This window comes from Oryx dammah, unplaced genomic scaffold (genome assembly GCF_014754425.2).
Source record: "Oryx dammah isolate SB20612 unplaced genomic scaffold, SCBI_Odam_1.1 HiC_scaffold_24, whole genome shotgun sequence".
NCBI lineage: Eukaryota > Metazoa > Chordata > Mammalia > Artiodactyla > Bovidae > Oryx > Oryx dammah.
The window spans coordinates 19,391,923-19,410,544 of NW_024070208.1; the positions used below are offsets into that span (position 1 = coordinate 19,391,923).

Here is an 18,622-nt window from a genome sequence, read left to right on the forward strand (position 1 = left end):
GTGAACTGGGCTTCCCTAGTGGTGCACGCACACACAACTTCTTGTAGCCACAGGATGCATGTAAGAGAGTAACTACTCCACGTTGCCATTCCTCCTAAGCCCTTTGCAGTAGATAGGCTCAGGACTGCCAGAAGTCCTCATATGGGATCTGGGAAATGTGCTAAGCTGATTTCTCCTAAAACTGAGAATGAAGAAAAGGCACATTTTTTTTTTTTTGGCAGGGGTGGGGAGGGGGTTTCCTCTTTTTATCTTCTGTTTCTGGGGGTCGGGGGTGGAAGACCTGGCACTGTTCATAGAACAGAAGGCATGATTTAGGCTGTCTCATTTGAGTGGAGAAGTTTCCTAGCTGAATTGATTTAGGCCAATCATTCACGCATGGGGCAGTTCTGGCCCCCAGGAAACACGTGGCTGTGTCTTGAGACATTTTTCGCTGTCCTGACTGGGAAGCGCAGAGATGCTACAAAGTCTTGTGGGCAGAGCCTAATGATGCAACCAAACACCCTACAATACACAGGACAGCCTCCCACAATCAAACACTACCCAGCCTAAAATGGCCATTTTTCCTTTTTTTTTGGCCATACCTCAAGACCTGTAGGATCTTAGTTTCCTGACCAGGGATCGCACCTGGTCCCTCGGCAGTGTAAGTGCAGAGTCCTAACCACTGGACCACCAGGGAATTCCCTAAAATGTCAATACTGAAGGGTTTGAGAAACCCTGATATACGTTGAAGTTAGCTGACGGATTTCATGAGTAAATAGAGTGCATCACACGAAATGCCAGGCTGGATGACTCACAAGTTGGAATCACAACTGCCGGGAGAAATATCAACAACGTGATATGCAGATGATACCACTCTATGGCATAAAGTGAAGAGGAGCTAAAGAGTCCCATGATAAGAGTCAGAGAGGATGGTGAAAAAGTTGGCTTGAAACTCAACATTCAAAAAACTAAGATCATGGAATCCATTCCTATCACTTCATGGCAAATAGATGGGGAAAAAAATTGAAGCAGTGACAGACTTTATTTTCCTGGGCTCCTAAATCACTGTAGACGGTGACTGCAGCCATGAAATTAAAAGATGCTTGTTCCTTAGAAGAAAAGCTATGACAAATCTAGGCAGTGTATTAAAAAGCAGAGACATCACTTTGCCTACAAAGGTCCATATAGTCAAAGCTATGGTTTTTCTAGTAGTCATGTATGATGTGAGAGTTAGACCATAAAGAAGGCTGAGGCTGAGCACCGAAGAATTGATGCTTTTGAACTGTGCTTCTGGAGAAGACTCTTGAGTCCTCTGGACTACAAGGAGATCAAACCAGTCAATCAATAAAGGAAATCAATCCTGAATATTCATCAGAAGGACAGATGCTGCGGCCAAAACTCCAATACTCTGGCCACCTGATGTGAAGAGCTGACTCATTGGAAGACTCTGATGCTGAGAAAAACTGAAAAAGATCCCAAGTCAACCCATTAACGAGCACAGAGTTAAAGGTTACACTAGCAGCCAGCAAAATTGAGTTTAGTGGGGAGTAACAGAGGGATTCTCTACCAGGGAAGCTTCCCTGATGGCTCAGATGGTAAAGAATTCACCTGCAATGCAGGAGACCCGGATGGATTCCTGGGTCGGGAAGATCCCGTGGAGAAAGGCTACCCTCTCCAGTATTCTTGGGCTTCCCTGGTGGTTCAGATGGCAAAGAATCTGCCTGCAGTGCAGGAGACCTGGGCTGGGAAGATCCCCTGGAGGAGGGCATGGCAACCCATTCCAGTGTTCTTGCTTGGAGAATCCCAGTGGAGAGAGCAGCCTGGCAGGCTGCAGTCCATGGGGTCGCAAAGAGTTGGACATGACAGAAGCGACTAAGCACAGCACAGTGCTGACGCTGGGAAAGACTGAGGGCAGGGAGAGAAAGGGGCAACGGAGGGTGAGATGGTTGGCTGGCATCACCAACTCAGTCAACAGGGGTGAGCAGACTCTGGGAGACAGTGAAGGACAGAAGAGCCTAGCACACTACAGCCCATGGGGCTGCAGAGAGTCGGACGTGACTTAGGGACTGACCAGGATGAAGGCTGTGAACATGCTGCATTCCCACATTCCTATTCCTAAACACTGTCTTGATTGAGTACTCAGTCCATCTATATAACTGACCCTGAACAACACAGGGGTTAGGGGTGCTGACCCTCTGAATATTCGAAAATCTGCCTATAATTTATAGTCAGTCCTCCATATACAGAGTTTCTCCATACAGCAGTTCCTTTGTGTAAGTGGTTCCACATCCGAGGAGTCAACCAACAGCAGATCGTGCAGTACTACAGTATTTACTATTGAAAACCCCACATATTATGTGGACCCACACAGATCTAATCCATGTTGTTCAGGGTCAGCTGTATACAAGTATGTATAGACAGAGCCTCATCTACACGCTGCGCTTTTGAGAATCATTCTAGCAGTGTTTCTCATTTATTTAACAAAGTACATCATTTACGTGAAGAGCTCCTTTTACACTCTGGGCAAATGAGTGGTAGGTTAAAGACAGCACTCCTTGGCCTATATATGCCTTAAAACTTACAGCTTAATGTACAGAAATTATACTCCCTTTCTCCAAAGAGATTTAAACCCCCAGTTCAACTAGGGTTAAGAAAATTCATAACTATCACTGTTAGACAACTGACATCCATAAATTTTTACCAGCAATAGTTAGTCTTCTGAAAAGGACAATCCTTCTGAAGTACATGATGGCAAGTGTAATTTATTTTCTCATACATTGAGTTTGTTCAAAAATAATCTGAAGTGTCATTATACAAAAGTAAAATTTGGCTGATCCTCTGTTCTTTTAAATAATCCAAGATTTCATTTACAGCCACAACCTCTATCTAACAGGTTAAAACTGTTAGGTTTACTTCAATTACTATCTTGCAAAGTTCTGGTTTTCAAGGATTAGACAAGCCTTAAGTAAAGTTTCAGCTTTTGTTTCATGAAAGTCACAATTACACAATCATCTGAAATGGCTTTCTATGAGTTACGGTATTTAAACCAGAGACACACAGAGAACTGATGTGTTGATGAAGGCAGAGACTAGGGAGATGCAGCTACCAGCTGAGGACTACCAGAAGCAGGAAGAGATGAGAATCCTTCCCTCCGGAGAGCAAGTCCCAGTCACCACCCTGACTTCTAGCCTCAAGCCTGTGCAACAAGAAGTTTCTATTGTTTCTGTCACTATCTACAGCAGCTTAGGAAATCAGTGTAGATTTTGCTACTTCTTAGGTTACAGGATATTCTTGAACCTAGCATTGTTACTGGTCATCCTAGTTTGCTCTAGTGGAAAGGAGATATTAAAATACAGTGAAAGAGTTAATTCATGATTCACCTCCATTGGGGCTAATATTTGGAAAATAATTCCACTTAACCACATAGAAAACAAAACTAGGAAATTCAGATACTTTCAAAAATAAGTTCTTCGATGTTTTATCATATTTGATAGCAGCTTTTTTATTGGTTACAAAACCTAAGCCCATATACAAAATTAGGAACACATTTAGATGCCTCTTTTGAAAGAACGTTTTAGTCTTTTTTAACTGAGTTTAAAAAAAATAAAAACAATGCAAATTTTCAACACTGTTTTGAAAACGTAAAAGTGCAGCAATATACTTAGTTTCCTTTGTCTACGAAATGGTGCAATTCCAATTCCAAACCGATAGGTCACAACAAACTGGATCAAGCCAATGCACACGGACGTCTGCACTACTTGATGCTAATGTTCACTTATGTTAGTTTGCACTTAAAACACAGAGGAAATAGGAGTCGGCACAGTAGAGGCCCAATTCAGTCTCCATGTGTGCAAAATTTAAAAGGTAACTGTCAGTAACTATGGGGAGTCCAGAAGGAAGTAAACTGGAAGGGGTATAATTCACAATATCAAGAAGATTTGGACTTTAAGGGTTTCACCGAAGTTTGTGACCTTGATTAGCTTTGACTTTATTACTCTACTTTTAGTGAACACCACACAGTTTCAAAAATTTAGACCATGGTGTCTGAACAGGATGCAGTTACCATATGAAGCTTTAACTCAAAATTTGGATAAAGAAAAAAAGGCACAATGAACTTCAACTCAATTTTATGTGCACAAGAGTTGAAAAGTCTGAGCCACCTTAAAGAGAAATTGATTCTAAAATTTATAAAACCTATAAATAATCAGAGGCCAAACCACTATATTAAAACAGATTCTCTAGCAAGTAAAAATCTTGCATTTTAAACATACGCTTGTATCCACTTTAGATACAAGACAAAACTCACTCTTTAAAGTGGCTCCACCTTGGCAGATACACATATTTGTAATGAATGCACACCTGCTATGTGTTGTTTATCAGTGAAAACACCCCCGCTGATTCACAAAGCTCTGATGGCATGTGTCTCATCTTCATCACAGTAAATACACCCCCCTCCCATCGGATAACTAAATTAGTTTAGATTTCCTATCCCTTCACATCAACGCGTTGGGAAATTATACCCAGTAAACAATAGCAACAAAACCATTCCTGTGACAGCACAAACTGTTCAGTTTAAGAAATTTCAAATCCATATTCTTTCATTAATAACTGGGTCGGACAATTTACCAAAAGCAGTGACTTTACACAGTAATACCAGATTTTTCAGAATTACTTGATGATCACTGCAAATCAGGTTTATGTTAAATAACTGCAGGTTACTCCTCTAGGCAGATCCCTATCTGAATCTTTTTATACGTGAATATGCTTTTAGAGTAGGATCTGAATGAACTTTCCAATACTCAAAGAATGAAGTCTTATGACACTTCTAGATAGTTGCTGGTTTGTTGCCAACCACATTATCAAAAGCACTGGTTACTATGTAAAAAATATTTTAAGACTAAATTACAGTAAACATGAAAGCTCCACAGTTTAAACCCAATATAAATCAACCATATCCAATTATCAATTTAAAACGAAAAATATTAACTCCTGAAAGCTGAAAGCAAGATTTTCTTTTTTAGTATCACCAATGGGTACTTTAGACCTTTGTGTTTTTTGGTTTTATTTATTTATTTTTCTTTATGGTCAGGGATTCTTGCTTTCAACTTAAACAGAAGTTCAAGTCCGTAACAGGTTGCAGCTCAGGTAAAATACCATGCACAGCATTTGATTACTTCAAAACAGCAGGAACACACAGGCTGAAGTGAGTGGTCAAATAGGGCTTGCTGTTCTCAAAAATTAGGTATAATGGCGAAAGCGTTACCATCCATAGCTAAAGTCCTTCCTCCAACCCTGGCTTCTGAGGCAGATAATAAACACATCAACTACTGGTAGATGAAGCACAGTTTTTTAAAACTTATCTGTTTAATCAATAACCAAGTTTCTTTTTTTTTAAGTTACTTTTTGTTTGTGTCAGTTCCACCAATGAAAATCATTTGGCTTGTACTTTTAAAATCTATTCTTCCACATAAAGAGTATGAAAATATGTTTGTGGAGGACAATGATGGAGGCTCAGATCAGACTGCACCTCTTTAAAGTCTTCCAACGCATGTATGTGTCATACCAAAGTGTCTTGATCCACAGCGCACCATTTTCCAAAGGAGTATCAAGTGGGTAGCTGACATGCCACCACTACAGAATATTCTAAACTGGAGATTGCAGATGTCAGCGTGTGGCACCAGGGAACGGGGAAAAATAGGGTAGTCAAGATTGTTAAGGAGAATTCTAAAACAGTTTAGGAAATCATGCATATGCATTTACAGTCCATGTGGATAGTGACTTTTGGCAACTGCAAAGTGACTGAGACATGGCTTGCTTTAGAAGCATCAAAACAAAGAGGCATGTATGTTTTGGAGCCTTCGGTAGTTGCTGTTGCTCTTGTCATTTTGGTAGCCATCTGGTGGTGCTTCGTATTCAATGTGGGATAGATGCTGCACTCAACTGAATTTAAAAATTGAATTCTTTTGTTTGAAGGTTGGCCGTTGGGTCAAAGTTGTAAGTACCTCCTTGTGTTGCTTCGGGAATGAGGCTAGGATCTTCATCAATCTACAAGAAGCAAGAAAAAGAATTTTCATTATGTTAAGATACTATACCATTACAGTGTAAGCAGAGTTGATTTACTTCTTAGGAAAAGAATTCTGTGTGTGTTTTTAATACCTAAAAATATTTTAAGAAAATCATAGGGCCTCCCTGTGGGCTCAAGGGGAAAGACACCAACTGCTCGCCAATGCAGGGGACATGGGTTCTATCCCTGATGTGGGAAGATCCCACCTCTGTGTAGCAGCTGAGCCCGTGTGCCACAACTACCGAGCCTGTGCTGTAGAGACCAGGAGCCACAGCTCCGGAAGACCACGTGCCCTAAGCCCTGCGCTCCGCAACCAGAGAAGCCCCCGCACCGCCGCTAGGGAGGAGCCCGCACAGCAACAAAGGCCCAGCACAGGCAAAAATAAAGAGAGATTCAGCAATTTAAAACTGGACATTTAAAACCTGCCCCGCTCTTAAGTTCCTACATCTGTAGATTTACCGATCTGAACGTACATCATTTCTATAATTACTGTTTCTTCCCATTTAACAAATTACAAAAGCAAAGGTGACAGAAATACAGTATCAATTTAGTCATGGAAAATTAATTCTTAGTAAACTTACTTTACGTATAGATTTTGATGTACATGCAGACACACTATACTTTAATATATACTTACATCATCACCAGAGAAATACTGATCTATGATTTCAAATGCTAATTTATATATGTCTTCATTTTCATGTTGCTGTAAAACTTCAATTTTCTCCAAACCTGACAATAATTAAAATAATTAAGTACATACTAATAAAGAAACTGCACTCATTTAATCATGAAACATCCTGAAGAACTAAAAACACCCTCCCTACCACCCTCCAAAGATGATCATTTATCTAAAAAAACAGATAAAATCCTGAGTTGTTCTGTTTAGACAACCAGCACCCCACTAATTTCTTCCTCTTTAGAGGCCCTTGAGGTACCCTGTTCCCTGAGGCAGGCAGTTTAAAAATCACCTAAACACTCCATTTGACAGATGAGGGAGAGCACAGATATAAAGGGGTTTGTTTCAGGTTACATGGCAAGTGAGTGACAAGACTAGAATCAAGATCTCCCCCAGCCTAAGATTCCTTTAGTATAATCATACTGTTGCATACAATAATTTTTTTATCTTTTTGTTTTCCAAATGTTACTCAAAGATTGACATAAATAGAAGATAAAACTTTAAATTCAGAAGTGATTTCTTGGGAAAAAAAAAAAAGAAAGAAAGAAACAGGGTGCTTATCTCCTATATAGCCACATCAATTTGGGAATATTTTTTCAGAATAGTTAACTGTAGAATGCCTTTATTTATATTCCCAAAATATTTACTCCATATATCAGATGCAACTCCATTAAATCCTTGATACTATTCTTCCTTGAATGTCTTTTTAGCTAAGTTATTTTGAAGTAGTTTCAAAATAACTGCTTTTTAAAATTTTTTATATACTAACAAATCTAAGTTACTATAGAAAAAAATTTAACTTTTTTCTATAGTAACATCCAAACCAGAAAAATGGGAAAATGGGTATCAAAGATAATGGACATAGAGTGCTTTATAAAATCATAAAATGCTAAGTAAATATGTACCCTAATTATAAGTATTTGTCTCATAGACAGAAGCAACTATACTGATAAAAAGCTGGAGAAACAATTCTATAGCTCAAACTTTCTGGGTTAAATTGTTCTGAATCAGACTACAATCCTTGTTTCAAATTATTTAAAAAGTAAAACATCTTAAAAAAAAAATTAGTTCCATTATTTTATTTATTCCTATTGTAATTTTGAATTAATTAAAAAAATTAATTTATTTAACTGGAGGATAATTACTTTACAATACTGTGCTGGTTATATATTGACATGAATCAGCCATGGGTACATGTGTCCCCCAATCCTGAAACCCCCCTCCCACCTCTCTCTCCACTCCACCCCTCTGGGTTCTCCCAGGGCACCAGCTTTGAGTGTCCTGTTTCATGCATCAAATTTGCACTGGTCATCTGTTTTCACATATGGTAATATACATGTTTCATTGCTAGTCTCTCAAATAATCCCACCCTCGCCTTCTCCCACAGAGTCCAAGTCTGTTCTTTACATCTGTGTCTCTTTTGCTGCCTTGCATATAGCATCGTCGTTACCAGCTTTCTAAATTCTATATGTATGCATTAATAAGACATCTTAAAAACAAAACGAATAGTGAATTAATAGTAGCACAGTATGAAGATCTGGCTTTTAATTATGCTTCTACCACAAACTACTTCTCTGACCATGGACAAGACTCCTTAACATCTCTAGGATATTTTCTTCTTGTTATTAAGAAAACACTTTCTGTCTGAATATTCAGTGATGCTATCACATTTGTTTTCACTTAATCTTATGCAACATGACTTCAAGAGGAGTAATTGTGTTTCCTAAAAAGCACTGTAAAACTCTAAGAAAGTTATGAAGTGACTTTCACAATCAGCTGTTTTCTGGAAAATCTTCCTGGATTACTAACATAGCAAATAAAGAATAGCAACATCCTCAGATGATATTAATAGCAATGTATCCTAGCACTTTTCTTTCAAATTAACTGTCTTTAAAGGAACTAACGTTTCAGAGTTCCACAGCTCAACTGTTTTTCTTTAATCAACCCTCTTACCTCCACATTCTTCTATTATTTCAGCTATTGTGCTTGCTTCATCACCAGCCATTATCAGAATGTTTTTCAGACCATCTAGAACCACCTGAACAACTTGAGAATCTTTTACTGACAATAAATTACAGAATGGTGGTATTACATTCTGCTGTACAAGGTATTCAACCTAGACAACAAAAGAGAAGAGATACTCTTATTTATATAGTTACCTCTTCCTCCAAAGGAATACAGTACAGGGCTTATAAACAATCAAAAACTCCTAAACACAAGACAGTAGTGTACTTCCCAGTATTAACAATCATAATATTTTTTTTTCCAGACTCACTTGATCTTTTCTGCCACTTATCGTCAAGTTGCTAATAGCCCAAGCAGCTTCCTTTTGTGTTCCAAAGTCCCCCTGAAGATTTAAAAAGAAAAGCTGAAATGAATTTTTTGCTCAAAAAGTCTTGATTATAACATATTAACAGACATGACGAACTCATAACAATGACTGACCTTGGCAAGCTGATGAATAATCATAGGAATTAATCCAGCATCTATTACAGCTTGAACTTGTTGCTGGTTGCCTGCTGTAATGTTGGAAAGGAACCACACTGCTTCCTATAATTAAATAAAATACAGGGCACCTTTATTTGAAAAATTGTATCTTTAATGTGTTTATGCTCTTATTTTAATGTGATTTACATATACAATAACAAAATCAGCTCAGTTACAATAAGGCAAATGCATCTAAAAGTGATCAGGCAATACAGTATCTTCCATTTTAAACCTATTAGGAAACTTTCAGGCATAATATCTTGGCCCATTAACCTAGCATAACCTTCAATAATAAGATGCTTAGGACTATACCCTAAGCACTGTTTTAGACAGTGGTGACATGGCAGTGAACAAAACAGACAAAAAATCTTCATGCAAGGACCTTACATTTTTGCTGCGTGAGCTTCCGTCTTAATAGTGGTCCCCAACTTTTTTGGCACCAGGGACCAGTTTCGTAAAAAACAACTTTCCCACAGACAGGGGTGGCAACAGGGATGATTCAAGGGCACTATATTTATTGAGCACCACCACCTCAGATCAACAGGCAATAAATTCTCATAAGGAGTTCACATCCTAGATCTCTCACACGCACAGTTCACAGCTGGGTACAAGCTCCAAGAATCTAATGCCGCTACTCTTCTGATAGGAGGCGGAGCTCAGACACTAAAGAAAGCAATGGGGAGCAGCTGTAAATACAGATGAAGATTTGCTCACTTGCCTACTGCTCACCTCCTGCTGTGCAGCCCCAATTCTGAACAGGCCAGGGACTGGTACTAGTCCTTGGCCCAGAGGTTGGGGACCCCTGCTCTAAAAGACAAATGACAGAAATATAGGAGACAGAATTTCCTAATACTTTGTTAAAACTACTTTTAAGAAAGATGAATTGCTTTATTGTAAAAATACTTATTTGTAAAATATATTAGAACTTAAGTCTCTAACTAGTCTAAGAATGATCTATATGACAAATTTTACTGTAACCTTAGAGGATTTATGTCATGAACAAACAGGTTTATTTCTAAGTTCAGTGTTAAAGTATTATCTTCCTCCTCCTCTACAACTGAAAGATTATAGGAGAGCCCCCACTGGCCTAGTGATTACAATTTAGCACTTTCATCACCACAGCTTGGTTCAATCCCTGGTCAGGGAACTCAGATCCCACAAGCCCTGGCACATGGCCTAAATAATAAATAAATAAAAAGACTGTACGCTTTTTTGCCATCCAATTGTGGTGAGATATTAATAACTGATTAACTGGTGTTTTAGAGTAAAAGGGTGTTTCACTATACTATTTTTGCAAATTTCTTGCACATTTGAAAATTTTCAAACTAAAGGTTGAGGGGGAAAAAAAAAACAAGTTGGAAACACACCTCCAAAGAACTACGATGTAACCAACATGCAGATAACACAAACACTCAAGGTGGGAAACTTCTGCCAGCAACTACCTCCTTGCTGAAGCTGAGGAGACATCTATCTATAGAAACCCTCTTCCCTTCCCCTATGATACCTTCATTCACAGTATACAGATCCCAGGCCAGAACCTCTCGACCTACTCCTGTCCAGTTTCCTCACTTCTCAGCCTTGCTTCCAGTCACAGAATACTAATACATTCAGCTGTAAAAATCACATATATTTGCCTAGAGTTTAAAAGACTCTGGTTTCTTTCCCTTCATTGGAACAAATTGAAAGTGAAAGTGTTAGTTGCTCAGTCGTGTCCAACTCTGCGATCCCATGGACTGTAGCCCACCAGGCTCCTCGGGAGATTCTCCCGGCAAGAGAATCCATGAGATTCTCCAGGCGAGAATCCTGGAGTGGGCAGCCATTCTTCAGAAGATCCCTTCCTCAGGGGATCTTCTCGACCCAGGGATCAAACCCGGGTCTTCTGTATCGCAGACAGACTCTTCATCACCTTAGCCACCAGAGAAGCTCACTGGAACAAAAGCACCTACAAAATCTGATTTCTGACAACACACTTTTCTGTAAAAATCCAACTATCAAATTTTAGTCAAGGAACTATATAAATATAGTTATGACAAAGAAGAAATAAGCAGTTTTGTTAGTCTGAGGATGGTGGCATTTCAGGCAGATTAAACTGTAATACACTACATGCAAATTGAAACAAGCAGACACTACCTTCACAGTACTAGGACGGCTACAATAATAATTTAAAAAAGGAATTGGAGGGACTTTCCTTGTGGTCCAGGGGCTAAGACTCCCTGCCCTCCCAATGCAGGGGGCCTGGATTTGATCCCTGGTCAGGGAACCAGACTGCACATGCCACAATGAACAATCCCGCGTGCTCTAATGAAGACTGAAGATCCCACCTGCTGCAACTAAGACCTGGCACAATCAGATAAATAAGTAAATAATATGTATATAAAACAAGACTAGAACCTTCATAACACTGCTTACAGGAATGTAAAACGGTGCAACTGCTACAGAAAGAAGCTTGACGGTTCTTCAACAAGCTAAACATGCAATTACCATATGACTGGACAATTCTACTCATAAAGATATACACCCAAAGGAAACGAAAGCAAGGACGGAAACCAATGTTCACAGCAGTATTATTGTTCACAAGAGCCAAAAGGTAGAAACAATCCAAAAGTATACATCCACAAATGAATGTATAAACAAAATACGGTATATAGGTACAAGGCAGTATCTATTCAGCAATAAAAAGGAATGAAGTTTTGATACAAGCTCCAACATGGATGAATACTGAAAACATGCACTGTGAAATAAGCTAGACAAGAAGACTAAAGTACTTCAGCACATGTTTAACAGTAAGTTTATATCGTAAGCTTAAAATCTTAAACAAAAACCAAACAGAAAACAATTTTAATGATCCTTTAATTTAGGCACTGTAGTTTTACATTCAATCTAATTCTGTAGGAAGATTAAATTATGATCTATTTGTTTATAAAAAAACATCAGCAAAAAAAAAAGATAATAGCCACCCAATGGAAAATTCCACATGTTCTTTCCACCTAGTGGCTACTAATTTGTTGATCACTGTTACTGCTCAATATATTGAAATAAAAACACTGGTTAAAAGGAAAATAATTTTATTCTGTGATGATCATGGCAGCACTTACGGCAGGCAATTAAGAACTGAAAGAAAATAACTGCAGAGGTGATCTGAAATTAACCAGAGTGTTCGAAGAGAATCGCAAACGAAAAGTAATCGAAACAAGAAGGTAGCTGAAAATGAGATGTACAAAGAGAAAGAGGTGCGTTGGTGGGGCTGTTGTGCGCCTTACCTTATTTATCTTCTCCTTCGGGTGTGACAAGAGGTTTGGGAAGTGAGACAGCACGTCGCAGTTGAGAACAGCCTGGGTCTGCTCATCCGTGCCCGTCACGATGTTGCCAACCGCTCTGAGTGCTGCCGTCTGGGTGGGGACAGAATATTTTCTATAAATTTGTTTACGATGAAACTGATTCTATGTTTTTTATGATCCTGAGAAAATGTAAAAATGCAAGCGGTGAATGACTGAAACTTACTGCACGCTTACACAAAGCATTTTATAGAACTGAGAAACAATTCTGAATTTTAAACAACAGTCTTGTGAAAACTGGAATTATACGGGAAAAATTATGTGAAAAACTGTTGGAGAAAAGATTAAAATAAAATGTAAAGGTCCGTTTTTTTCACAGCTATTTTTATCTATTAGTAAACTGGCACCACAGAAAGATTTTGATACAGGCCTGGAATGGGTACAGATTTCTATCTAAAGTCATTTTGGCAGAAGTGGGATGAACAGATCTATCAGTGATGTGATGAGAAATGAGAGAGAGAGAAAGAGAAAGAAATGCAGTTATCCAGAGAAAAGAAAATAAACCTTGAACTAAATGAGTGGCTCCAGATACAAGGAGGAGACAGACGTGAAAGCTATTTAGTAAGGACTAACAGGGTTTTGAAATACAGCAGAGATAAGAGGAGGAATACCAAGGTTCCTAGCCTGGACTATGCCGTCCATTAACAGGGGATATATGAAGAGGACTGGGTTTGTGGGAGAAGATGGTATGTTCATTTCTGCCTGCTTGAAATAATAATAGAATATTATTGAAGGAGGTTCTTGGCAATTATGTCTAAGGACTCAAAGACAATTGGCTATATGAGTCTGAAACTCAGCAAAGAATCTGGATGAGACAAAGATTTAGAAATCAACAAAATCAGATTCAGTAAAACACAGAAGAAATACTGAAGAAATGTGCATAGATAGAACTGAAGCCTGGTTGTATAAGTTAACTGGTTATAGCAAGTACAAATTTTATACAAGTAAGAAAAATGCTTAATACTTACTTGAACTTTCACTTCCTGGTGGCTCAGAAGGGGCACAAGGAACGGCACAACCCCTGAATCAATAACCATCTGTATCTGCTCATTACCTCCATCTGTCAGGTATGACAGTGCCCAAACAGTGTCCACGAGAATCTGCAGGAAATAAAAAAGAATGGCCACTCAATATATTTGTTTGAATGCTTAAGATACATAACACACTTAGGAGATGATGACATAAAAAGTAATTAAATTTTGTTTTAGCTTGGTAGCAAAAATATCTTCTAAGCTGATACAAGGTAAAACTCTCTCAATGGCTACCTCAGGTCACTCTTCACAAAAATGAGACACAGAAGTCTGGGCCAACTTCTACCCCAACTTCCACATCTAAATATTAAGTAGACAAACTTAAAAATAGGCAGAAAGGGAATTCTTCCTGCTCCCATAAACTGAATACCCAATAATCATAAGGAAATACTTTATATACAGAATGAAACCAGTATGCCATGCTGCTTCAAGTCTAGAAAAGCCCCTAAAGATCATTTATCCATGTTAGTAGTTTTCAAACATGTTTAACAATGTAATTTTTCAGACTATTAAACAGATAAATGACTTGGCATTTTAACTTTAGGGAAAAAAAGTTAAGTATTTGCAAATCTCTTGAAAAATGTTCCAGCAGAAGAGCACAGAGTATAAACCATTCACTACACCCATCTAACTTTGCAAATAATAAACAAAAACCAGGCTCAGGCTTGTGGACTCATTCAAAGTCAGAGAGCTTATAAGCAGTTTTCCTTGCTGTCTTGACAGAGGAATGTAAGCACAGGTCTGATCTCATGTGAAATCCAGAGATGTTTCCTACTATAAGACATTTGCTGCTCTAAAATAAATACTGCCGTCTCAATTCAAATCTCTCCATGTATCCTTCAAAAAAGTATACTATTTAATAAGGGCATGTAAAACCACACATAGCCCACACCTTCAACATTACTAGGAGTCTGAGAATGCTACAAATGTCAAAATACCTGTAGGAAGAGAAAAAACTGAATTCTATCCTTTGTCTGGACCTCCTGCCTTAAGCTTATGTGAGACTTCAGAGAAGAGGAGAGGGGAGTGAAGAGCTTACAGTAACATATCCTTTGCTACTCCGCATTAGTGGGACCGAGACCAGGTGGCTCAAAAAAGCCTACAATATTTACTATCAGTTCTTTACAGAAAAATCTGCTGACACCCTTACCAGAGGATGAGCTTCTTTCAGCTAAGAGATAAGTGAAGAAATATTTCATTGTAGATCAAAGATAAACACAAATGGGAAGATAAGAGTGGAAGAATACTTTTTTAAAAAAAGATATATGTTTCAGAAAAACAGAAATATTGCAACTTCAAAAATGAGAGGACAGAGGGTATGCTCGAGAGTTGCATCCGTCTACCATCCTACCCCACAAGGAAGGCCTCCTTACTGGAGGGTGTGAGCAGATGCTGTGTGGAGCAGAGCTCGTCTACTCCTCAGTCTGGCATTAACAGGTAGCAAGATTTAAATAGAAATCAGAGTCTCATAACAACACCCAAAATGTGGGCTACAGCTGAAAATAACTCATCATATCAAGAACCAGGATCATCTAAACTGCAAAGGGAAAAGGTGGTCAATAGACGCCAATACCGAGAGATGAGGCAGATGTTGGAACTATCTGACAAGAGTTTCAAAGTAACTGTCATAAAAATTCTTCCCCAAGCAATTGTGAACACATCTAAAACAAAATATAGAAAATCTCAGCAAATAAAAAGGAGACATAGGTGAAGGTGAAGTCGCTCAGTCATGTCCAACTCTTTGCAACCCCGTGGACTGTAACCTACTAGGCTTCTCCATCCATGGGAGTCTCCAGGCAAGAATACTGGAGTGGATTGCCATTTCCTTCTCCAGGGATCCTCCCGACCCAGGGATCGAACCCGGGTCTCCCGCATTGGAGGCAGACGCTTTAACCTCTGAGCCACCAAACAATGCAGAGACATAAGGAAGAACCAAATGGATTTTAAAATTAACAAACTCAATAACCAAATTTAAAACTCATTGGAAGTAGAAGGGAAAGAGAAAAAAAACCAACTAACTCAAAGACAGATCAATATAAATCATCTACGGGGTAGGGGGGGCGGGAAAGGGGAAGATGGCAAAGAATGAAGAGAGCTTTAGGAACTTGTAGGATGATTAACAAAAGACATTACATTTACATCAGTAGAGTTTCAGAAAGAGGTGAAGCTGAAAAAGTAGCTGAAGAAATAATGACAGAAAACTTCCCAAATTGGGCAAAAGACACAAACCTAGATTCAAAAATGGGAGAATGAGGTGAGAGAAAAGTGAAACTAGAATAAGCTAGTCACTTATTCTATGGGTAAAGACAGGAGTCAAAAAATACCACTGAAACCTGTCAAACCAGACAGTTAAAAAAAAAAAAAAGGCATTATAAAAGGTTTAAGTATAAAGGTAACATTGCAAGAAAACCAAACATTCCTAAATACCAAAAGAAATTTTTAAAAGAGAGAAGAACACTAAGTAGAAAATAAAACACAGAAATTCTAATTCAAAGTAATTGGACAGAGTTGAAACCGAATATGAACAGGCTTAACTCACCTGTAACCAGAAAAAGATTTTCAAATTGGATCCTAAAACAAAACCCAATTCTATACTGTATACAAGAGACACACCTAAGTCATTCAGAAAGGCCAAAAACTAAAGTGACAAGCAAAGGCACACCAAGTAAATTATAAGAAAGCTGAAACTACAAGCCTATTAGCTGACCAGTATAATTCATTCTACAAATCATTACAAAGAATAAAGAAGGCTACTTTATAAAGCTAAAAACCCCACAATTTACAATGAAGATATAACTGTTAAAGACATCTGTTTGCCAAATAACCCTATAAACATTACTATAAAGGAGAAACTAAAAAGATGCAAGAAAAAATAAAAATATACTGATGAAATATACACTGAAATTCAAACCTTGATAATGGATAATATAACATGCAGACGGGGCACAAAAAAACTAGGTCCAAAGTAAACATCAATTACATAAAGCAGTAATACTAGAAAATTATTACAAGGCAATAAAATTAGATATTAATAAATATGAAATACGGTATGGAAATTTAAGAGTCTTACTCTTAGATTAAAAAATACAAAAAATTTTCTAGACTATTATAATGAAAATACCATGTATCAGAAGCTATGGGATTTATGTAAAGCAGTGTTCAAAGGCAAGTTCACAGCCTTAAAAAGTATACGACAGAACTTAAAAAGAATGAAAATCGATTCCAAATAAAAAGCTAGAAAAAGAACAGAGTAAACCAAAAGAAAGCAAAAAGAAACAACAAATACAAAAGTTTAAAGAAATGAAGTAAAGAACAGGAAAAATCACAGATCTAATTAAAAAACTGGAATCCTGATTCTTTGAAAAAACTTCGAAAAGTCCTTGTTAACTTAATTAGAGAAAGTGGTGGAGGGAGCACAAATGTACAAAATAAGAAATGATGAAGAAAATAACCCTTGAAACAGTAAATTAAACCCCTCAAAAAAATCTTACAATTATTCTGCATACTTATATGCAAGCAGAGTTTAAAACTGAGAAGAAATGAATAATTTCCTAGGACAATCGCTTACAAAAAACTGACCACAGCAAAGAAAAGAGAACTTAAGCCCATTTCAATAGCCAGAGAACATTATCAAGGAACTAATCCCACAAAGTATCCAGACCCAAAAGGCTTCAACGGGAAAAGCTACCAAATCTGCAAAGATCAGACAGACAGACCCCAGGCCGAGCACAGAAAATAAATGAAGAATAATGTTTTTTAAATGCGGTAAAAATATAATATTAATACCTAATGAAGACACCATTAAAAAAGCTGTGGACCAATATCATACAGGTAAATAGTGATATAAAAATTATGAATAAAATCTTAGTGAAAAGGAGCCCATACTACCTTAAGAAAATAATATATGATAATCAAGTGGAATTTACTCAAGGAATGCAAGGATGATTCAATTTTAGGAACATCTATCTATGTCATATTAATAGATTTAAACAGAAAATCATATAACCATCTTCACAGACAGTGAAAAATTCCAACACTCATTTCTGAGGTCAACACTCAAAATGTGATTTTATGGACATTTCCTTAACATGATAAAACATCTGTAATCGAGGAATCTAAATCAACAAAAGGAATGGCTGATAAATTTGACTATATAAAAAGAAAAAATCTGCATGGCAAAATATATTAAAGACAAAGGACAAATTAGGAAAATTTTTGAAATATGTATCAAAAGTAAAGAGCTAACGTCCTTAAAACATTAAAGAGCTCTTATAAGCTAAGAAAAAGAGACCCAAAATTTGATAAAAAATGAGCAATAAAAGATAAACAGGCTATTTGAAAAGACACAAAAATGGCTCTTCAACAAAATCAAGTTCAACTTCACTTACAAAAAGTGAAACACATACTAAAAATGAAATACAGTTTCTCACAGACCGACAAAAATTTAAAATGTGACAGTACATTCTGTGGGCAAGGCTAAGAAGAAAGTCACTTTTATGTATTTCTGCTGAGAATGCAAATGGCAGCGTCCTTATGCAGAGTATTTGGTAGTGCGTAACAAAAATTACAGTGCATTCACTCTGATCTAGCTATCCTGCTTCTAGGAATTTACCCTGAAATACACCTCCAGCAATATGAAAATACACAAGATTAATCCCTGCTACATTATTCATATTTGCAAAATTCAAGAAATGGACTAACTGCCTACCCCAAGTAGGATGTTTGAATAAACCTTAGCCACAAAATGGAATACTGTGCATAACAATACTGATTGCCTTGGCCTGTGATGTTTTAGGAGGTTGCTAAATGAAATCTAACTTTGCCCCCTCCATTACAGCCCCCTTCTATCAGCAGAAAATAGTTTTGTTTTGTTTTTTTTTCCTAATACACAGTAGCTTAGAAAAATGAAATATTTAAGGTTTCTAAGCTGAAATCAATTCAAGGTTTTTGGTGGGATCTCATGACAACATTCAGAGGCTAGTGGGAGAAAGTAAGCTACAGCTAGGTCTCAGTCCCCTGAAACTGCAGACTCTTCTACTGCTGCTGC

General features: G+C 37.7%; 1 protein-coding gene and 1 non-coding gene across 3 annotated transcripts in view; both read right to left on the reverse strand.

The window, feature by feature from the left end:
- Positions 1-603: 603 nt before the first annotated feature.
- TRNAV-UAC lies at positions 604-676 on the reverse strand. The gene has a single exon. It is a non-coding gene; the product is annotated as a tRNA-Val (tRNA).
- Positions 677-3,441: 2,765 nt separating this feature from the next.
- The window catches only part of KPNA3 (karyopherin subunit alpha 3), a 93,916-nt gene continuing 78,735 nt past the window's right edge, over positions 3,442-18,622 (reverse strand). For both annotated transcript variants that reach the window (XM_040266953.1, XM_040266954.1), the window contains exons 11-17: positions 13,513-13,644; positions 12,470-12,598; positions 9,168-9,272; positions 8,998-9,069; positions 8,676-8,838; positions 6,681-6,775; positions 3,442-6,024 (exon numbers count right to left, since the gene is read on the reverse strand). In XM_040266953.1, the coding sequence (XP_040122887.1) occupies positions 5,926-6,024; positions 6,681-6,775; positions 8,676-8,838; positions 8,998-9,069; positions 9,168-9,272; positions 12,470-12,598; positions 13,513-13,644 (795 nt within the window). In that variant the 3' untranslated portion in view covers positions 3,442-5,925. The remainder of the gene's footprint in view (positions 6,025-6,680; positions 6,776-8,675; positions 8,839-8,997; positions 9,070-9,167; positions 9,273-12,469; positions 12,599-13,512; positions 13,645-18,622) is intronic.